General features: G+C 39.8%; 1 protein-coding gene across 1 annotated transcript in view; it reads right to left on the bottom strand.

Moving 5' to 3' along the window:
• ITFG1 (integrin alpha FG-GAP repeat containing 1) overlaps window positions 1-23,721 on the bottom strand; it is a gene marked incomplete at its 5' end in the record, with an annotated part of 215,601 nt that overhangs the window by 173,850 nt on the left and 18,030 nt on the right. The window contains one exon of the mRNA XM_084644488.1: window positions 17,820-17,914. Within this exon, the coding sequence (XP_084500614.1) occupies window positions 17,820-17,914 (95 nt within the window). The remainder of the gene's footprint in view (window positions 1-17,819; window positions 17,915-23,721) is intronic.

The following is a 23,721-nucleotide window of genomic DNA, read 5'->3' as shown; positions in this document are numbered from 1 at the left end:
AAATTTGCTGTAATATATGTTTTTCACATCCTAATCTAATGGCTGGAATTAAAGAAAGTATTACAGTCTGAAAAGGACGTTTACCACTCATATACATGTAAAGGAGATGGTAAATGGTGAAGCCTATGTTTTACTTTTATATTATTGGTTTAACAAGTAGCAATCAATATAAAGTCACAAAACTGATGGAAAAGTTTAAATTAAATTCAAAAGGTTTGGAATAAACCACGTGAACAAAAAATTAGCAAGTACTGAAAGTAGTATGGGATTGAACGCTGGCATTTTAAACAAACCATTCAACACATTTTTACAGAATAAGGTTGTGGTAGTCTCTGCCAACAGAAAAATGTGGTCTTGAGTGTTTACATTCAGCATCCTCACTTTTACAAAAAAAAGTGTCGGGAGTAAGTGACCGGTCTTGCCCAGTTTTTCAATTTAAGTAGGGTTACGTGGCACAGTGGTGAAAATCCTGGCAGCCAGCCTACACTAGTTCTCTCTCACCACTGGCAACAACGCTGTGAGAATTTCCAAAAATCTTCAATCTAAATGCAGCCTGGGAGTTCTGCCAGAACACTGAAGTTAACATCCATAATCTTGTATGAAGCCACATAGGAATTTTTATAAACTATTCACTTAAATTTAGCCATTTTTAAGATTAAGCGTTTTAATATTAGTTTCAAGTTAACAGATACAAGTTGAACAAAGATCACCACAATTTTCACTAATCTTCACAAGTCAATTACTTAAGTGAATTAAAACACCTGAGTACAGTAACTGCCTGGTTTATATTAATGTCATATAAAAGCACAGTGTTTAACTGAATGAAACTTCAATAAATAGAATGAAAAGATATTTGAATTTGTTGGCTTTCAAGATGTTAAAACTACTTTGCAAGCTACCACTTAAAACTTATAATATGGTCAAGGCCCCTAATACTCTGGCAGGGCAGACTATATGGGCGTGAACTGCAGAGCACACCAAAATGTTGTGCTTTAACTGCCCTGTGTGGACACTGCTAGCACCAGCTAAAAGTTACCTAGTTCATAAGGACTCAGGACTTGTCTACACAGGCAATTAATGGTGCTGCAATTTTCTCGCTCAGGGGGGTGAAAAAACACTCGAGTGAGAAAGTTGCTGCGCCGTTAAGTGCCAGTGAAAAAACATCCCCCTCAGTGCAGCAAGTTTCAGCACTGTAAAGCGCCAGTGTAGACAGTGCCCCAGCGCTGGGAGTTATGCCCCTTGTTAAAGTGGTTTTTTTAGAGTGCTGTGCCACCACCACACAAGCCACATTTTTGTGCACTTTTTGCGCTTTAAATGGCAAGTGTAGACATAGCCTATGTTAACATGAACTTGGTATCTTTGAGTTGGATCCAGGAGCATCCACACAGGGCAGTTAAGAGTGTAACACTTCGAGGTATTCTAAAATTCACACCCCCATAGCCCACACTGTAGAGTAGTATAGACAAACCTTCTGTGTCAAGCAGGACCTAAATTGCCTGGCAAGATGTCTTGTTTCTGTTGTACTCTCGTGGCAGCTTCATTTAAAATCAACCAATCTTCAACAGTAACAGTCAATTCACAGATACGCCCAACTACCCTTTTCCAGAATAGCTCCCACTCCCTCAGATAGTGGCTAGGCATATTGTAGCTACAAGTGTCTGCTAAAATGATCAGCCATGAAAGCGTTCAAGGTTGACATTTAAATATGACAATTAAGCTTCAGAGCTAACACCCTCAATGAGATAAAGGGAACAGTTCATACTTCTCCAAAGTATCATTTCAAGCCCAACTGAAGGTGGAGGAAGACAGTATTGCAGTGATTTATATTCAGTTCACATTTAGGAGGTTTTGCCCCACCTCTAAGGGCTAGAAACGTTGTTTTGTTTGAAACAGATTCTAGAACACAGCTCTGTAGTCATGTTTGTGGGTGTGTGTTGACTTCACAGCAGCAGAAATCTTAAAAATTAAATTCATATTTCAATGGCTCTGAGGGTTTCTCAAAGAGTGACCTGGGCAGAGTTTTTGTTAAATTGTGTACTGTGTGGTGCTCTTTTCAATGGTTTGTCTAAGTGTTGTGTAGGGACCATAATTAGAGGTAAATTAAAATCACCAAAAGTTCAAACTTTTGGGTCATATGGAAATAATTTAATACATTTCTTCATTAAAAGTGAGTACCTAAACTGGATTTTTGTTCATTGGCACATACATTCTCCATCAGTCTGGTTCATAGTTACTGATGTGTCATTCTAATAAGCAAAAAATTAGATGTACTTCTGATTGTAACTGTGAAACTCGTACAATAAAGAAATAAATCCCAAGCAATTGGTTGTTAGCAACACATAAGTAACTAGATCGTTAACTGCCCTGAAAATGAAGACAGAAAGGGTTCGTAATTTTGATCACATACAATCTATAGTACAGCAAGAGGGGAACATTATTAGAAATTTCAATTTGCACGTACATGCATATGTTCAATGCATGCACAAGCTTTTGAATTTACTACATATACAGTAGAAATTAACATATGTTCATCTGCTGGAACGTTAGAATTATGCAAAGTTCAACACAACTAAAGATTGTTCAGAATGCCACATGCTTCCCTTCAGTTCTTATTACTCCTTTCAGCTGTCTCACAAGATATTAGTGTAAGATCCAATTTTACTTTCAGTCTATGTACATTGACACTTGGAAGGATGATTCCCGTTGGACAATTCCTACTGCCTGTAAAAGGCAGCAGGATTTGTTATGGTCAGTAATAAAGTGCTTTGCAGGGAGGAAGTAAAATCCTTTTCCAGCTTCCCTCTGCAATTCCTCAGATAGCAACCTTTTATCTGCATGAAGAACTTTTCTCGTAAATGGGTTCATGCATGTATGTCTTCCTTCCATTGTATCTGCAGCAATAAAAGTCTTAGTGTAGATCACTATTTGCCTTTTAATTCTCAAAACTGTTATAAGTGGCAAAGAAGTGAAATTTCATAGCCTGAAATAGATTTTGAAATTAGGTTTTAGACTGATTAGAAGTGTTTTAGAATGAGCATTATTTATTTCAAGTACATTGGTTTTCTTCTGAATGATGTATACGTGTGTTTTGCAGAGGTCTTTCTGCATGGCTTGTAAATATGCAAATTTGAGTCATTTAATTTAGATATTATTGGCATACAGATACATAATTAAGTTAATTTCTTGGTTTCAATGGGTTATTTAATCATTGATTATGTTGTGGAAGTATATCAACACCTGTATCTAGGATCTGCGGCCCATTGTGGTTGGCACTTTACACACAAGTAATAAAGAGAGTTCCTTCCCGAAAGAACTTCCAACCTTAATGTATGATGAGACACAATAGGTGGATAAAAAACAAATATAGTGAAGCGGGGAGGGGAAGAGGAGGAAGACAATGTAACTGTGAAGCGATCATGATAAACATAATGACCAGTAGGCTCAGCACAATAATTGCCTACCTGTTTTTGTCAAATGTTTTCTAGACATCATGGCACAGGATAGTTTTATGATATTTGAAGGACAGTGTTGTAGTTTTACAAAAATGTGTCTGCAGGAAAAAACTGATGAGGGCAGAAGCCTGGATCATTGACAAAATGGATGACTTGACAATGTTTTAGAGCCAACAGGTACAGCAGAGCTAAAATGTCAACTACGATAAAAATTCCTGTTTATTCAGGTATTTTCCCTTTTGATTATACTTATTTTAGAATTTCATTCACAGTACTAAGTTAAAAGAACATTATTAAGTAAGATTTCAAAGTCTAGCACTCAAAAGTTCAGAAATGCCTGTGCAACCTTAATTCAGCCCCCGGAGGCAAATGCATGATGACAGAGTCTTTAATTATATGACCATATACTAACCTTTTCATAAGACATCAGAATCAACCAATGTCCAGAATGGACCTGCTCTGGGGATGAATCAGGGTTGTGTAACGAAGACTACCATCCGTAGGACTCTTGCTTCATTTGTCGCACAAATTGGAAGGTGCATCGTGAATGAGGTAGCAGATTGGTCTCATGGTTAAGGCAGACTAAGGCTGCTCTAGAGAATTGGATTTTACCGTTTCTGCCACAGAGTTACTATATGATGCAAAGCAATTAATGTAAACCAAACAGGTGGACATTAACTGTGTTCCTTGTTTTCTGCATGTCCATCTTGAAGCACTGGGGTCTCATTTGCAAAAGTGATGAGCACAATAGAGCCTATGCTACGAACATATACAGCGCTATATAAAGTTAAAAGTGCTTGCTGTCTCAAATTGGGGACCCAAAGTTAGTGGTTACTTTTGACCTTAATCTCTGTCTCTAACTTCACATTTGTAATATGGGATAACAGTCTCCCTTCCCAAAAACTCCTATTCTCACATCTGAACTCCCTAAACCAATCTCAGTCTACCCTCTCTCCCAGCAGTGTCAATGCCCAGCCATTTCCAGTTTCCCCCTCCTGGCTCCTAATACAGTAACTCCTCACTTAATGTTGTAGTTATGTTGCTGAAAAATGAGACTTTAAGTGAAATGATGTTAAGCGAATCCAATTTCCCCATAAGAATGAATGTAAATGGGGGAGGGGGGGTTCCAGGGAAATTTTTTTTTGCCAGACAAAAGGCATTATATACATTTTAAACAAGCAACTTAATACTACAGTCATCATTGTAGCAAGACAGCAAGGCAGGGCCTCTGCTGTGCACCACCCTCAGCTGCTTTGCAGGCAGCTGGTGGCCTTGCAAGCACTTGGTGTAGAGCCCTATTCCCGAGCAGGGTCTTTGGGCCATAAAGCAACAGTGAATCACTGGGAGTGCGGGGGAGGAAGAAGCGTGCACGTCTTGTGTGTTTACAAACATACTGTACGTACAGTACTATAGTTGGGAGGTGCCCCCGCCTTACTCCACACAGGCACAGCCCACTGGCACTGGAGACAATGAGGCAGGCAAGGAGGCTGAAGGCGCTGTAGGCTAGGAGAAGCATGTTGCACAGCAGCAGCAGCTTCCTCTACTCTGCAAGCACCAGAGGCGGGGGGCTCAACCCTCAGCCCACCCACTCCACCCCTTCCCCCAAGCCCGCACCGTTAACCCACCCCTTCTTCCCCCCCCTTTACTCTGCACCGCCGCACCCTCGCTTCCTCCCCTGCCTCCTGCCCATGGCAATCAGCTGGCTTGCGACCTTCAGGATGGAGGAGAGATGACTCGGCGCACAGCCTCCCTCCTCCCTCCCCTGCCTCCTGCCCATGGTAATCAGCTGGTTTGCGGCATTCGGGAGGGAGGGGGAGCCTGCACGCCGAGTCCTTGCTCCTCCCCCATCCCTCCAGAATGCCGCAAGCCAGCTGACTGCCACAGGCAGGAGGTGGGAGGAGGAGGGAGAAGGCCCTGATCCCTGGGGTCTGCTGGTGGGTGGGAGGCGCTGGGGAGGAGGTGTAGGGAAGCTGATGGGGGGCTGCCAGCTGTGGGCAAAGCAGGCAGCCAAACAACATTATAGTGAAGCATTGCACAACTTTAAATGGAGCACATTCTGAAATTGAGCAGGGACTTAAGATCGAAACATTGTTAAGTGAGAGGACGTTAAGTGGGGAGTTACTGTACAATTTCTCTCTCCAGCTATTCCTGGCCTTCAGTTGCCCACCTCTTGATCCTCTCTCCCTGTTCCCCACTGGCTTCTTGTCCCAATCTCCCTCCCCAGACTACTTGTGCAGTGGTACTGGAACATTTTTTACAGTGGGGGTGTTGAAAGCCAGTAGTTCCCACCCCAAACTTTTTACCTTTTCACCCTCCCTTACTCCTGTCTGTGCTCCCCCCACCCTGCAGAGCTGGGACCAGGAGCAGGACCATGGCTGGGGGGGGAAGAGAGGGGGAACAGGGGCAGAGGCCAAGGCTGGGACCCGTGTGTGGGGCCAGAGCAAAGCCCCTGCTGCAGGGCCAGTACAACCAGGACCCTGTGTATGGATTCCAGGTGCCGGGGTCATGAAGAGAGTGCTGGGTGCGGGACCAGCAGCAGCCAGGAGCTGAGCCCCTGGGCACAGGGCCAGGAACAGAGCCCCGGGCGCGGGTCCAACTGCAGCTCCAGCGACAGCTGGGACCCCATGTGTGGGGCTGGGAAAAGAGCCCCAGATGCGGGTCCAGCAGCAGCTGAGACCCCATGTGTGGGGTAGGAACAAAGCCCCGGGTGCAGGTCCTGCAGCCAGGAGTCAGGACCCCAGATGCGGGGCCAGGAGTAGAGCCCTAGGCCAGCAGTGCTGGGACCCTGGGCACGGCATGGCAGGCGGGACCCCGCACAAAAACTGGGGTTGCTGCAACACTCCCTGCACCCCTAGTTCCTTCGCCTATTAACTTGTGCAGCGTCATTATCGACTCCTGCACAGACTCTTTGTCCAGCCTGTTCCAGCTCTTCCTCCACACCTGAGCTCCTCATCTTATCTTTCTCCCCTTACCTCCCTCAGACCACCCCACTGGTTCTCAGGTCTGGTCTCTTCCCCTCCCTGGCTTCACATCCAGTAAGTCCCTCCCCAGCTTCCACCTACTGACTCCCAGTCCTCTCCACAGTTTCCCTTCCCAGTCTCCATGTGCAGCCAATATTAGTCTCCCCTTCAAGTCCCAATTTCCCTCATCAGCCTCCAGTCCCAGTCCCCCTCTCTCACCCTTGCTTCTTCTCCCAAACTATTTCCCTTACCTGCCCAGCTCTTGCCCTCTGTGCATTCATATCAGGCAGCTGCCTCCTGTACCAGTGCTGAGCTCAGCAACAGGTGGGTGGGTGGTTTGAAAGCAAAAATGATAGGAGTCTCCCTGCTCTCAGTTCAGGTGCCCAAACAGAGCATGGCTCACAGCAGTACAGGGTTGTACTTGCAGAGAAATCCTGCTCAGTCCAAGGCTGGAGCATGCTCAGCATGGATGAAATTTTGTGGGAATTTAGCTGCAAAAAATCTACAAAGTCTCTACTGAGCATGTGCAACCCGCAATTTTTCAAAGGTAAATAATTTGGCCAGATGTTTACTTAAACAGTGTAACTGTATGGCACCTACTTCTCACAAGCGCCCCTTCTGCGAACTGCAGCTGGTGCTGCGGGCTCCCCCACTCAGCAGCACCTCCTCCACCCCCACCCCCCAATTCAATCAGGGGTATTTATGGTAGAAGTCATAGACAGGTCCTGGGCCATAATTTTTTATTTCTTGCCCATGACCTGTCTACGACTTTTACTAAAAATACCAGTGATTAAATCATAGCCTTAGCTATATACAGCTGAAACCAGGACTTTATAATGGAAAAAGTCAGGCAATCTCAATAACAGGCACTGTTACCAGTCCCAGCTACAATAATCTTTTCCAGTAGAAAAGACAGGCAGGGAAAAACAAAGGACAAAATTTACTTGTTACTTTCAGTTAGCATCTAATTATCCTTGTTATTTTTTCTAGTCTCTTCTTTGCATGTTATAAAAGCAGAATGCTATTTATAGGTTAAGATGAGTGTTCATTTCACTAATGATTGACTTGACCTTTCTCTTTAATGTCAAAGGGCTTTATATGAGAACTGAAACCTTCAGCATTTCAGGACCTTTACTATTTTTTTTTTTAAATTGCGTCCAGGTACCAAATGAGCAATATACATGAGCAGCATTTTAAAATTAGTTTTATTCAACTAACAAAAATATCTTAAAAACTGGATACATATGAAAAAAATAAACTGATTAAGCAAAGGAAGTATTACTTATAATAAGTGAATTTAACTTATTGTTTCTCATCAACATTTCCTTCAAGACTTTAGAACTATTAGATCTCATTCTCTCACACCTTGATTTTATTCACAGATTGGAAAACAAGCTTTTCTACTTTTTCCAACTCCCAATCACTTTCTCAACTTTGAAAGAACTAGTCACTGAACTAACTAGTTGAATAAACCAAAATGAAGAAACTACCCTCTGCAGCTGCAGATGAGGTTATTGTTGTCAAAAAGCTGGTTTATCACTTCAACAAACTCTGGTTCCAGGTGCTTAGCCAGTGACTTCCATCAATGTAAGAATCTGACTTTCCTTAAAAGTTCAGCAGGAAACATGTACTGCTTAAATATTAGTATTTCTATTTAATTTAAATGACAAATATAGAAATTTCAGACCTCAGCATATCTTGTCATAATATCAAATTTAGTTTTAAATAGATTTTTTAAAATATATTTAATTTAAATTAAAAATCTAATTTTTAAGTTAATTTTTAATCCACTCTAATGTGGTGAGTAATTTTTGGGCCATAACTCCTTTGTGAGATGTTTGTTGCAAGTACTTGATATTCAGATTGTAACATGTCACCTGGAATGTTTTTATGGCCTAGGCAGATTAATAAAACTTTTACAATTCAGACTCAATGGCATACACACTTATACATTTGCAATTCATTTTCTATGAATATTTTGCAATATTTACATAGAATTAGATGTTTGATCAAGTTTTTCTTCTAGAAACTCATTTGATGAAGTATTCTTGGAAAACAAAAGGGATGATTTCAGAATACATGAACATTTCGAAGGCTTAAAAATTTAACAGTCACATTACCACAAATTTAAACCCTATATCAGTGATACTCAGACCTCAGTGATTCACGAGCCAAATTAGCGATCAACATTACCAAGAAGAGCCACAGTAGTGTGAATTCATTGTTTCATTTACTGTAGTACTATATATTCATATTTAAACAGTATGAAGGGAAATATTTAGTGTGTGTGTGTCTATATATATATAAATAATATATATATAAATTCTCACAGCAAAATGACCGACCAAAGTATTATTTGATCAACTACCATTGGTTAATAACATAGTAAAAGCACCCTGATTGGTTAATAATTAAATCACACAGTGTTTTAATATCATGTGCTGCAAAGAGCTGCAGGAGACACATTAAAGAGCCACTTACTCAGACTGAGGCTCAAGAGCTGCAACACTGCCCTATATTAAAGTAAAGGCTCTAATAATTATAAAGAAATATTTAATTCCTTTACATTTTTAAGAATTAATGCAGCAAAAATGATATATTAACCCTCAAATATCATTTAAACATTCACATTTTTAAATTAGCTCTCTACAGATATATTATGTTTCTGATTATGTAAAGCAACGGGGACTCATCCTTTGGGATTTTAACAAAATTACGTCAATCCTCACACTGGAAACTCCATTGATACTTGGAATAAAGCTAGCAATATTGTAATGAGCACTCTGCATCAGCAGTATGAACAAAAATCTGGCTTTATATAGATCTCTGTAAGGCCAGTCCCAAATTTTTCAAGGAGAGAAAACTAACTCTTAAAATAAAAGGTGAAGGTTGCCCTTCTACCTTTCCCAAGCTGCACTATGGGCTAACTCTAAAACATATGTATGTCACAGAGCACCAGAAAGAGGGAAGATTAGATTTAAGTGTATACTTTACCACCACCCTCAGCTTGGTGACAGGAAAACACAAAAAAAGAATTCATTTTTACAAAAGTAATAAGTTTCATCAGTAAATAAACATTGTCTCTAACAATATGAAGCTCCTTGATTTCAGTCTTTAATAAAAAAATCCATTTATTCTATGGAAATAAGTCTCACATTCTAATTTGCTCAAAAGCATTCATCTGAAAGAGTACCCATGCTAAAGAAGGAATCCAAGGGCACGGCTACACTTGCAAATATAGAGTGCTTTGAGTTAAACCAGCCTTCGTGGAGTGCAGTAGGGAAAGCACTGCAATCTGTCCACAATGGCAGTTTCAAGCACACTGGCGTGGCCACATTAGCAGCTCTTGCAACGGTCACAGAGCAGTGCATTTTGGTAGTTATCCCATCATGCAAGTGGCTGCAACATGCTTTTCAAATGGGGGTGGGGAGGTGGGGTGGAGCGTGACAGGGTGTGTGTATGTGGGGAGAGAGACAGTGGGTTTTCGGGGGGCTGAGAGCATGTCAGCATGCTGTCTTGCAAGTTCAGACAGCAGCAACCCCCCCCCCCGCCTCTCTCTCTCTCTCTCTCTCACACACACACACACCAGTAATGGTTGCTTTGTCTCGGAGCAGATAAGCATGCCAGCTGTCAGAAATGGAGCTTTCAAAGGGCATATCCGTATTCCTGCAGCGATTCCAAAACAATGACAAGAGTGGCCACTTGACTTAAGGGGATTATGGGATGTTTCTGGAGACTGATCAGAGCGCAGTAATGCAACACCTCGTTCAAACTGATGCCTGGGCGTTTCAGCCAAGGCGCACCAAGCGTTAATCTTCTCGCCGAGGTGCAGTACCAGGAGCACTCTAGCTGTGGAGGCTCTGTGTGTCTTGCCAGTGTGGACGGATAGTGAGCAAGGGTGCCCAGGGCTCCTTTAATGTGCTCTAACTCGCAAGTGTAGCCAAGCCCTAGGAGTGTTCTGCAGCCTAGACTAAATGACCACTAAGCTTTTTTGGTTCTATATTCAAACCAATGTGTCAAAACCACCTAAAGTTGCTAAAGAACAACAATGCAAAACCAAGAATTATAATGTAAAACTATATATACACATTTGTGTTTATCATCTTCTCAGATCCACACATGCTAGGAAACTGCAAAGTATGATTATTATGCAGCCCAGAATTAAAAACCGTGTAAAAAAAAGGGCAAGCGTGCCCTATAGCACCGCCTGTCGCTCAAGAGTAAATCTGCAGCATCCTGTGTCAGTTTACCCTTCTCTCATTGCCCCATGATAACTCCACACCATCCAAACATTTTAGATGCAATTCCCCTGCTGAGGCTCTACTCTATTAAGTCCAAATAAAGTCTCTTGCATAGAGGCTCAAAATAAAGTTTCTCTGGCCTCCAGTCTCTGTCCCCCATGTTCAGGGGATTGCGTAACTCTCCTTCTTGGGGCCTGTACTTCTAGACTCAAATCAGCTCCTCTGGCAACTTCCCCAGTTGCTTCCTTCAGGAACCCTTTCAACAGCTTTCTGTGTTTCTTTCCCTTACCTCCCTGGGCTGAAAGAGATCCATAGGCAGCAGCCTTTCCCCTGTCACTATCTCCCCTTTTGTAAGGCTCAGGTACCTTCCTTTAAGCCAAAGTGGGTAGGCAGCAAGTAACTATCACAGGCACACTGGACTCTGTTCCCTCTTGAAGGGGCCACTCATCCTGTGACAAACCTCTAGGCTCTCCTAGTTCTATACAATTCTCCAGACCCTGGCTTTAAAACTCTAAGAGGCTAGGGGTTGGTGGGAGAAGAGAAATAACTTTACATTGTTAGCTACATGCATTTTACTCATATGGAAAATACCATACTTAACATAATTCCTTACTCTGGCCATCTAATCTTGACACAATAGCAACAGTAAGGTCTACAGACTAAACAGTTAAGAGTCATTGGAAGAATAAAGTAGACAGCTATCAATGTTCTTAAACACTTTGCTCTGTAAACATTCTGACTTAGGGTACGTGTAGACTGCATAGTCCTTACAGCAGCATGTAGAGTATATATACACTTCATGCTCCCCTAGCACCCATATAAACAGCAGTGTAGACTTGAGGCATTGTTTAGCTAAGTAGAATAAAGATGCACCAGAAGCCTTAGGGTATGTACCCTACCCAGCTCTCTACATGCCCAAGCAATGCCTCATCCCATTTACCCTGTTATTTGTAGTTTATTTTTAGTATCCTGGTGCTTTTCCTGCCAGAGGGAAAGGCTCCAGCAACGGAGAAAGGCTCCAGCAACGGAGAAAGGCTCCAGCAACGGAGAAAGGCTCCAGCAGCTCCCCACTGCTGGAGCCTTTCCCTGTTGCTTTCCCTTTGCTAGAGCCTTTCACTGAAACCTGCAGCTAAATGCTGCAGTGGGGACACAGCCTGCTTCTCACTGCAACATGTAGCTATGTACCCTATGCACGTCTGCCAGTGGTGTGCAATGTAGACGTAGCCTTAGAGTCATCATTTTATCACTATTTTAGTGATTAGCAATTTTTAGGTGCTTCTGGATCAACCACATTCTTCTTACATATTATGTAAGATTAAAAGAATTTTAAATTCAGGAAGAAAGACAGACCAAGTGTGACTGTTATTTCCTGAGTTTTGCTGTGTCCAAACTTACAGAATCAGGGCAAATTTAAAGGATTTCCTACCAAAACACTAAGTCTTGTTTTCCAGCAGTTGTGCCTCCAGAAACCCACATTGCATGGCTACAGAGTTATAGTTGGGGTGCATATACACAGTCTTTGAGCCTCAAGTTTCACAGGCAACTGTATGAAGGGAAAGAAAGGATTTGGGCCCCTCCATGAACAGAATTTGAAGATAATTATATGACAACACCTAACAGATGCTCCAGAAATACATATCTGTCTTGCCAAGCTTTATGAATAACAAAGCAAGGATTATCTAGGGTTCACCTAATACGCTGTATTTTCATGCCTTGATATCAGGTTGATTATACTCATGATCAAAACCACACAACATTGTCTCATTTCTTACCCGTTATACTATATCAGCCCATTCCTTGAAAAGACTGAAAGTGTATAAGGGTGTAACTATATGATAGAAGACTTTGGATAGACTTAACTTCCTTTGCCTCAAGTGCTCCAGGTTATCCACAAACATCTTGATGCTTTCCTAAAGACCCTTCATCCTGAGACACATAGTACACTTATTTTCCTTTCTCCATTTGACATCAGAACTATTCAGTGTTCCTTTGTATGACCCAAGTTGCTCATGAAAGAAGCTATTCCTCCATTAAGAATTAGCTACAATGGTACACTTGAATATTGTCAAAAATGAAATTTTGTAGAACAATTCTATCTGTAATCAGGATATGGCAGTGAGTTAAAGGCTTTGTCATCAAGCCTTTTCTTCACTGAACTAACATATTGCTTTCTGCAACCAGGCAGAAACCACTGACCTTGTTTGTGGATTGATGCGTACCCAAATTTTGCAAAAAGAAAAGGAGTACTTGTGGCACCTTAGAGACTAACCAATTTATTTGAGCATGAGCTTTCGTGAGCTACAGCTCACTTCATCGGATGCATGCCGTGGAAACTGCAGCAGACTTTATTTATACACAGAGAATATGAAAAAATACCTCCTCCCACCCCACTGTTCTGCTGGTAATAGCTTATCTAAAGTGATCATCAGGTGGGCCATTTCCAGCACAAATCCAGGTTTTCTCACATATTCTCTGTGTATAAATAAAGTCTGCTGCAGTTTCCACGGCATGCATCCGATGAAGTGAGCTGTAGCTCACGAAAGCTCATGCTCAAATAAATTGGTTAGTCTCTAAGGTGCCACAAGTACTCCTTTTCTTTTTGCGAATACAGACTAACACGGCTGTTACTCTGATACCCAAATTTTATATCTAAAACCCTGCAAATCCGTGGACCCTGTTTGCAGATTGGATGTGGATATCCGTGGACCCTGTTTGCAGATTGGATGTGGATACAAATTTTGTATCGATGCAGGGCTCTACCCATAGTCATTCGCACAAGAGGGGAAGGGGCAGGAGGGAGCTAAAGAGACAAGCAGCTCAGGACAGGTCTGCTCCCTCCTCCCGCTCTCCTCCTGTGAGCAATGCAGACTGGATGTCACCTCTACTCCTCTTTCTCTCCCCCACCCTGGCGTTGGAGAGGGAGTGAAGAACTCCAGGAGGAGTAAACATGAATCTGGGGGTGGGCCTGAACAGATGGGGGGTGGGGCCAGAACTAATTTCTGGGCAGGGGATTGGCAAGAGCTCCTGCAGCAGGGGCCAAAAATCACATTGCCTAATGAATTTCAGAGCGTGGGCAACACTAAATTGTCTCACAGACACACATATGGGATGGGTGGTGGAATTAAGTAAAATCAGCAGTCAAACTAAAAAAATCACAATCTTTTTAAAAAAATCATGATATTGTGGGGTTTGACTCATGATTTTGATAGCAAGAGGGTCTCTATTCATGATTTTCATCTCTTGAGCTTGGCAGTACTATAGAAGTCAAACCTGTGTTACCATACATGTATGTCATGTCTATTATTACACATGAATAATCACACAGAGGATTTTTTCTGTTTCATTTTTTAAAAACAAGGCAATTACATGCAAAACTATGTTAAAAAAACATTAATAAGGTTGCAAAGTACACAAAAATTAGGAAATGCCAGGATTAAGATTACCTGTGCAATCGTTCATTTGGTCCCGTTGTGTGTATACATTGTGATACAGTCTTTAATTATGTGATCCCATACTGCATCTGTCTCTGTGGAGTACCTTAGATTTTTTAAAAAGGATTTTTTTTTTCAGTTTGCATCATATGGACATCCACACAGATCATCAGCAGGATTGGAACCTTTAGATCTACCACACAGACCTTTGTCACTTGAGCAAACAGAATAATAGTTGTGGTAGGTTTTCATCCTCTGTGTGGACCAATACTAGAAGGGGATGGGACACTTTGCCAGTGGTTACACAGATATTTGCTGATGCCAGAGGAATGGGCAAGAGTTATGAATCTTGGGTTCTATTCCAGGCTCTGAAGGAAAATGTGCTTACTGGACAAAGATCTCTATTGCCTCCAAATGAGACCCCTTCTGCTTTGGCCCCTTCAACCTGTCCCTGTTACTGTCCATGTCTCCTCACTCCCCCTTCCCCCACAACCCCGGCTCCTCATCCTCATCCCATTTTCCACTCCTCAGCATTCTCATCCCAGTCTCAGTCTCCTTGCCCAGCAATTCTTAGTCTCACTGCTTCAGACCTCCTGTCACAGTTTCCACTACTCCCAAGTCTGAGTCTTCTTGCCCACCAATTCCATAACCCCAGTCTCTTTGCCCAGTCAGTCCATGTTTTCTCCCATACTCAACTGTTAAACAGGTCTGTTTCCATATCCCCTTCACCACCACATTAGAGCTTTGTCTACACAACAGACCTTACAGCAGCACCACTGCAGCGGTGCTGCTGTAAGGTCTCCTGTGTAGTTGATCCATGCTGGCAGGAGAGAGCTCTCTTGCCAGCATAATTAAACCTCCCCTAACAAGCAGTCTCCTGCTGACATAGCGCTGTCCACACAGCCACTTTTGTTGGTGAAACTTTCGTCGGTCAGGGGTATGTTTTTCACATCCCTGACCAACAAAAGTGCTAGTGTGGACAAGGCCTGGTTCTCAGTTTCAGTTTCCTTCATCTGTCAGGCCCATTCTCCCGTAGCTCTTCATCTGATGACAGTCTCTCCCGCCCCATCTGCCAGCTCTCTCTCCCTCTGTCCTGAGCATACCAGATGTGGATAGAATCTTCAGGGAACTTAGCTGTCAGCATCTAAGGGCTTGTCTGCACTACCCGCTGGAAAGGCGGGCAGCGATCGATTGAACAGGGGTCACGTAGTCTCGTAGCTGAAATTGACTAGATGGATCACCCCACCCTAGTGTAGACCAGGCTTAAGTCCCCACTGAACATGTGTGAATGGTTATTTTTCAAAGGGGTAGAACTTGGTCAGATGTTGGTGGATTTTCACAGGGACAGCAAAAGGCACATCTTTGATACAAAGTCCAGTCCCTCCTTTGAAAGTTCAAGTCCCCACTCCCAAGCATAGAGGTACTAGAGCTTTTCAGAGAAAGGGTAGCCACTTTTTTCTTTCTTTCTTTCTTTTTTTTTTTTTTTTTTTTTTTTAAAAGCATTGGTAAAACATTTTCCCCTTGCTCCATTCTCAGAAACAGCTAAACTATTTTGGCTGAAGTTTTCCAAAAAACTCTGCCTGTGGAAGATAACTGGCATTGGAAATTTCAACCCAAACAGTTTAAGTTTGGCAAAGTTATAGGTAACTGAAAACAGGGTCATACAATGTAAGTATCAGGCAACCTTAATAATAGATGGTGTTTCTAGCACCAGCTAAATTACTATAGCTAGCAAAGGAATGTGTGTCTATATGCCACCACCAAGCACAGAATGAATCTCTAAGGGCATTTCCATTAGCTACCTCCCCTCCGTATATGATTTTGAGTGTTGCCAAGAACTAATCCTGCCATTTGACTATTCTAGGCTAGGAGAGAGAAGTCGAAAAATAAAACCATATACTGTACGTAGATTTTAATATACCACCCTAAAAAATAATCACCGTACAAGTTAACTGTTTATAGGCCTTAACACTAATAAAAAATTCATTGCATAAGGTTTATAGAATACTTTGAACAAAAATGGCCATTGCTGAAACATAATGCACACTCTCCATACTAACTTAATGTATTTAATTCTTCCAGTTTGAGTCTCGCACATAAAGACCTGGTCCAGCAGTGTTTCAAAACTGCAAACAAACGTTTGACTGTGAGCTAGGGCAGAAAACTTAGTACCTGAGACTCAGAATGGAATTGTTTAAATCAACCTGTCGACTCTTCTCTTTCCCTTCACGATCAGATTACTAATTGAAATAGACCACCACACTTTCATTTCTTAACTTCTTTTTTCCAAAAGTGTATTTCATACATTTATGAAAGTTACTTTATGAACGGAATACAGGCATCTACAAAGAGAACCTAGCAATTACAATACTCATTTGATATGCAGGGAACCAAGGCAAGACTAACTGTGAATGTGAGAGTGCGTTTGAACAGGTATAAGTCACATATGTACTACACAATGTACTCATTATGGTGACCTAAAGCTAAATTTTACATTTAAACTCATACAAAACACTGTACAATTTGTAAAGCTGAGACAAGTTATGTATAATATATGCATTTGTAAAACACTAAAATTTAAGTTGATTATAAGATTCTCTATTCAGAAATGGAGGAATTATGTAGAAGATAATGTAAATGAGAGTTTCACATGTAATCGCCCATGCATCAGTGGTAGAACACACTCCAATATAGAGAATATAAAATGGAACGGATAAAGAGATGTTAATAGAACCCTTGTGCACCAAGTCACATTTAAATCCGGTACCCTAAGCAATGAAAATAAGCATAAGCATCAATATTTCAAGTATCAAGATAAGGGAAAGCCCACAACAGAGGCAGTTAACTACTCAAGATTTTACACCTGGTACTTGACAACATACTTGAAGTGTACAGTCATATTCACAAATCACAGATCTCGTTATGTCTATATTAAAAATTTATGTGGGTTAAGGGGTTCCAATCTCATGAGAGATGTGATTACATTCAAGTTTCCCTTTTTTAAAATGCAAAAAAAGTTATTTTTTGTCCAAGATGGTGACAATGAAGGTGGTGGCAAGGGGAACTAACATTTCAGCTATCTGCAGAAAACAAACTAGAGACACTGTTTCTCTTTAACTTCCCATGACAGTGGGCACCTTTAACCAAGTATTCACAGTTACAAGGAGCACCGACAGAACCACTGGAGAGTAAGAAATGTGGTTTTAACAGTGGCCACTAAATCATCTCGAGTTAGCTGTAGTTGCAACATTTTGTTAAAGCGGAAAGACGGACGAAAGAAAGGACGAAAGGTGTGCTGGTTGGGAGACATCTTTTCTAAAAGCTTTTACTACCCTTATTCAATTTGGCAGACATTTTGAAAAAAACTGAGCCATTTAATTTACAGAAGTTAGTACCTTGCATTCAAAAACCTATAAAGCTTTGTAAAAACACTTTTTTGAACCACCGACACTTTCTGGAATGTATTTAAACTTGCTATCAATAATATAATAGTTGTAAAGAAAAGTAAATTACAAGTAACGAGTTACTTTAAAAAGAAATAATATTAATAAGGCATCCATTAAATTGAATATACTGTAGTCTATTACATTCCTTTTATCATGTAATTGTTCTTTCCTGTCTGACAGCTCAGAAATCTACTGTTTATTATTATTGAATGCAATAGATCTGTTTTTTAAAAGCAAGATTAGTATCTTTATGGCAATTAAATAAAACATTACAATATTTGTGACTCACCTGCAGTGAAGTCTCTATTCAAATCTATAAAAGCATGAGAGTGCGGTATGTACATTTTATTCTTAGTGTCCAATGCAGGATGCCATGATAAATTCCTGGGTGACAAAGAAAACAAAGCTATTCTTATGTGTTTACGATTTAGGACTTGTCAACCTTGATACCACTCTTTAAAAGATTTTGAAATACACAGTTCTAGCTTTTTGTAGCAAAATTTCACTAATATTCAGGTTTTTTATAGGTTTCCTAATATATTGAGAAATTCTTGACAATATTTACCTAAAATACTGTCAATACAATGGCTTACCTTGGGTACTTTTAACCTTGTTTCTTGTAATACCTGGCTATTTAAACTAACTTGATTCAGACTTAACGAAGAATTACAAACACCCAAAGGAAATGGAGCATAATTTCAGAAGTCTTACCATATTTCAAATCAAAACAAACAAAACTTGCTTTGCTTTCATAACCTGTTTTAATCAAATTATTTTGTGAAGTCTTTACCTTGGTGGCATTTCAAAAGATCAACAAAACCAGAAATAAACATGCTGACAAAAGTAGTTTGTGCCTCTTATGTTTAAGCACATTTGTTTTGCTAAAAAACTGAGTTTTCACAGTAAAAGTAATATAATCTCATTAAGCAATAGACCAGACAGGTACTATAGTATCTGGGTACTGACATATTAAAATTATTCTGAGGCCGTTAAGAGTACCCTGCATGAGAATCCATAACAAGAAATGGAATGGAGTTCATTACCAGGAAGCCTTGGGTACAACTGAAGAGTCACTGATTTCAAAATAAGTAGGTTTGCAAATTACAATGTTCATTTATTTTAAAAATTCTCAAATTGAATTATGACCATGTTACATTAACCCTAATGCAACATTTCATAAAAGAGAGAGTCAAATAGTATTTTACAACTATGAATGATGAAACCACAGCAAATAAGGAGATCTGTGTTTTTGTCCAAGATCTGTCAGATTTCCTTGGTGATCTTGGTCAAGTCACAACCTCTATGTTCTGCAGTTTCATTTGTAAAATAGGGATAATCCCTAACTAGCTACCTGCCAGCAGCGTTGAGAGGTTTAACTAACTTTTATCAACTGTTTTAAGAGTCTCATGTGAAATGGGGCTGTAAAAGTATAATTATGCCTCCAAACATTACAAGAATATGGTGCTCTTATTTGAAATCTATTCAATGCGCCGTTGAAAAAATATCTATTTTTTTCATAATTAGAAAGCCTCTCACTATCACAGTTAGACAAAAAAAAGCCAAAGTGTAAAGCAAATAAGAAGCTGTATTTAATTGGTAGTTTAATTGATAGTCATAGACAGAATAGTGACATATCAAAGTTGTATAACATTTTTCATTATGACATCCTTATATAATTGCTTATAACTGACATGCATTAACTGTTTGGGCTGAAGTTTTCCATGCTCAGTCTCTGCCTCAGGTTTCTAATTTTAAAATTTTAGCAAAAGAGTTCAGAGAACTGTTTGAGAACAAGTCTAGTGAAAAATAAGTAGTATAAGTTGCAGAAAACCACTACTTGCACAGCAGCACTTGTTAGTAGCTTGCACACTTCATTTATTGAACGCTCCAACTGAACTGTGCATCTGCCCTTGCTCTGCAGTGGCCACACAATGGTACACAAATAAAACTGATCCTCCTTCCCTGATCCTCAGGGAAAGGTGCACCATGAGTTGAACGTCGTCTTTTCAACCAACTGGTTATAATAATTCTGTGCACTATACAAGACACACTCATTGAGCAAGTTCCCATATCACTGTCCTCTGAGGAACGCAAGTATTACGTCTCTCCCAACTCTACCCCATTTTACAGACAAAATATAAGTTGCACAAGGTCACTTCTTGCAGAAGCTGTGAAGATAACCTGGTTCTCCAATGAGGAACCCAAGTCTCATTCACTTCACATGCTAGACAGAATCTGTCACATCATTATGCTTGGTTATGATGTCTATAAAATGGGGCCACTTCCGCATAGTTAACCCACTGGTGAAGTTACATAACCCCTACTACTGCTGCCAAATAATGGAGTTAATGTTAATAACAGACACACGAACAAGCTTAATTCTATTACTTCCTAATTTTGAATGCCTGACTTGTCAACTTTAACATTCTTTTAACAGATTTTTGTATAGTTATGTTACAGTGGATTAAGAGGTTTCAGGAACAAGGGTTAGCTTACTGGACTGGCTTTCAACTAATTTTACATTTAATTATTGGAACTATTATTCAAAGAGACTAAGGCAATATTAGTCCCCTCCTTTGTTCCATTTTCACCCCTTTCTCTCTCATATGCCTACGTTTACCCTTGCTATCATTTTAAAGAGAAGGATTTATTGAGATCCTACATTAAAAAAAAAAAAATACACGGGGATGACTTTGGCCCAACATATCTGCATGGAAGAAAGGGCCATTTGTTAAGTTGCTGAAACACAGTATTTTAAGTTATAGAAAAATGAATGTGCAGGAACCACTCTAGTTACCTAAGTAATGTGTTAGGAAAATAGGTAAAGAAATACTCAGGCTGCAACAAAGTGCACAAACTAAAATTAATGGGAATACAGATCTGGGAAAGCATAAAATAATCTGTCACAACAGTCCAGTCTGAAATTCAAGCTGTGCAGTTAGTTATAAGTTACCCAAAGTATGAACCATAACTCACCATAGCACCATATCAAGTCAGAACAAGGTACAGTATCAGAATATTTCTCAGACAATGAAAAAGTATCTCCTTCACTTGATACAATAGCACTGGCAATGCTACAGTGTTGCCGCGGCAGCACTTTAACATGGTTTGTGTAGTCACGGCAGAGCGCAGGTGCACTGTTTACACTGGCACTTTACAGCGCTGAAACTTGCTGCGCTCAGGGCAGGTGTTTTTTCACATCCCTCAGCAAGAAAGCTGCAGCACTGTAAATTGCTGAGTGCAGACAAGCCCTCAGATGGTGCAGATTACAGGAAGAAGGTATGCAGCAGAGTCATTGCCTGATAATTTCCCTAGGCTGCAACTTAAGTTAGTGAAGTTGCAGCCTAGTTAGGCCACATTCCTCATATGTCTTGTCCTTTTTTCCTCTTCAATGAATAAATACTACACTTCTAAATAAGTCTGGACACAATCTAGCAATGAGAACTGAGTTGCAAGAAGCAGCATACGCCTAACTCAGATAATATAAGGACCATATTTAAAGTGAATACAGAACACTGGCAGTTTTAGCTTTTAAAGCTCTTCATTTGTTGCTTTCTTTATTGCTACTTTCCACAGGCATGACTCATTTTTTGTTATCTAAAAGAGTCTACCTTTGAATGAGAGAGACAGAAGCATTGTTCCACTCAAGTGGGTTTCCAAATCATTTCCCAGCTCCACCTATCTTCTTCAATCTATAAAGACTTAATATTTGTAAAGCTATTCTGGGGGTAAGTTACAATTCAGAGCAAAGGTGACCTGCTCTCCTTTGAGCTCACATTAGTGTAATAAAAAGGGAGAAAAACCAAGCCCTGTCTACAGTAGTTTTTGATTAAAACATGTTGTTCATGTCCATCTTCAGAAAACTAAACTTTTCTATCCATGGATCATACTTCTTTCAAGTGGAAACTACAAAGACATAATTTAACAGAACTAGAAAAAACACGTCTGTGATTATATGAATTGTATTTAATATGGAACTGTCTGAAGATTGTACTGTAGGTGATCATAGAAAATAGCTGCCTTAATTCACCGTGAATAGCTGCTCTTTGCTACATTTCTGCTCTTTCATGCTGCAGTTTGTTTAATTAGGCAGGCTTATTTCCAAGCTCTTATTAAAATGCTCACATCACCATCCTGGTTCATGTTTTTCAATCAAACAAATATCCACAAATATTTCCAAGCTTTCAGGTTCCAGCATGGCAAGCCTTTCAAAGGACAGTGTTTGAATAAGACGTTATTTTTCATATGCAGAAGTCTTAACTATTACATTTGGTAAAAATCCAACTCAATGTTAATCAGACACTACATGATGGGTGTTAGTAGTGATTCAGTTATTTCAAACATAGCTCTAATTAGGTTTTCCCCAACACCCAAAATAGTTCTCATTGTCTGTAGTTGTAAGGGTTAAGATCAGCAAATATCAGTATCCAAAGTGTATCTTCCATAGATTTAAGATTTAACTATGAAACTTTGAAACAAAACACAGAAAAAACCATCCTGTGCAATTAAAAACAGATCTACTGAAATTATATTCCAGAACATTTACTTCTAGAGAACTATAAAACAATTAAGAAAATGGAGAACTGTTGAAATCTTCATGACAAGCCTAAAGTTTTTCCATTAAAAACTAAACATTGGTTTTGTAAGGAAATAAAATAAAGCTATATTTTCCAAACATTATCAAACAGATTATATTCTGACCTATAACATTCAACCTTCTTTTGAACTATTAATCTATTTCTTTGTACCAAGGTGCTGTTATAAATATTTCTTCACAGAATATTAACTGTGCTGTTCTCCTACAAAGCTGATAAAATCTTCCAATATAATCACTGCAAGGTTACACTTACTGTCATGAACACCCTTGGGGGAATTTGCAGGCTTTGTTCCATAAATCTCAGATTTAAATAAAAGTCAACTTGATAAAATTCAAGCTGAGATTAATGGTCAAAAAACTCTCTTTTAGAAGGGCATAAGGACTTCCAATTATACATTTGCAGGATTTAAAAATAATCACAATATTGTTTCCAGTCCTATACTGTAATTCTTTGTTTATCAAAAAAGATCTAGAAATCTTCAAATAACCCTGTACTAAAAGGAAATGCTCTTATTGAGAATGATATTAAAATGATGCTACTAGCAATGATTACATTTTGAGTAAATGGGTTACACATTTGCTAAAACCTCTTACTATCTATCTTGGACAACAACGTATCAGACTAATATCAAGAATAAAAAAATTATTTAATTATACATTGCTTAAGGTCCAGGAAGATGGAAAGTTAGAAATGCTGATGTACGGTTTCTATGGAAACAGGTATAATCTGATTGACTTCTCTAGTTCTATTGGGCTTCTCTTAACACAACAGCTAAAAAATGCCCCAGGGAAATTCAAAACACTTCACAACAAACCATTTCTTTTAAAGTGATGAGCATCAGTGTTGATTATATACACAAAAAAACCCCAAACAGCTGTCAGAGACTAACTACATCTGGATTTACTATGCAGCAAATATCATTGTACATTTTCATATTAATACAAACTACTAAATAATCAGATGTTAGATAATACTACAAAGTTCCAGTTAAAAGCTGAAAAAACAGTGCGTTCTGAGACTCAAAACTGCTATTCATTACTTGTGATTTAATTTAAGCAGACACTACTAAAAAACAGAGGTGTGAACAGAAAGAGGGGGCTGTTCCAGTGAAATGATGTAATGCACAACTGATCTAGGAGCCTGTGTCCTAAATGCCTAATGAAATTGACAGGAATTGAAAGAACTCAGTACATCAGAAGATCAGACCTAAAGATGCACATATTAGTACATAGGTGCCTAAAGCTAAGTACTCACATTACTATTTGTAGAGGGAACCAAGTTTGAATTTTTCTGCTTGGGTGTGTCGGCCATTTTTCTTTTCAAAAGGATTTTGAATTGTTTTCAGAGTTAATATAGCTGTGAAAGTGAGATGTGTTCATTTCTACTTTCATGAACCACATTGCTATCGATGTTCTGATTCTAGACTCTTGTTTAGCAGTTATTTCTTTTCCTCCACTGGTAATGTATAGTAGGTGATGTATGTTGTCTGTATCTGTACAGGGTAGCAATATAATAGGCAGAGAATACAGCTTGATTTTCCAAATAGGTTAAGCCTTGTTGTTCAACAGGTATTCCCCTCAACCTTTGTGAAGG

This window comes from Lepidochelys olivacea (assembly GCF_965140295.1).
Source record: "Lepidochelys olivacea isolate rLepOli2 genome assembly, chromosome: 12".
In the NCBI taxonomy this organism is placed as follows: domain Eukaryota; kingdom Metazoa; phylum Chordata; order Testudines; family Cheloniidae; genus Lepidochelys; species Lepidochelys olivacea.
Note: the sequence above shows the minus strand (reverse complement) of the source record. Positions and strands in the feature narration are given on the sequence as shown.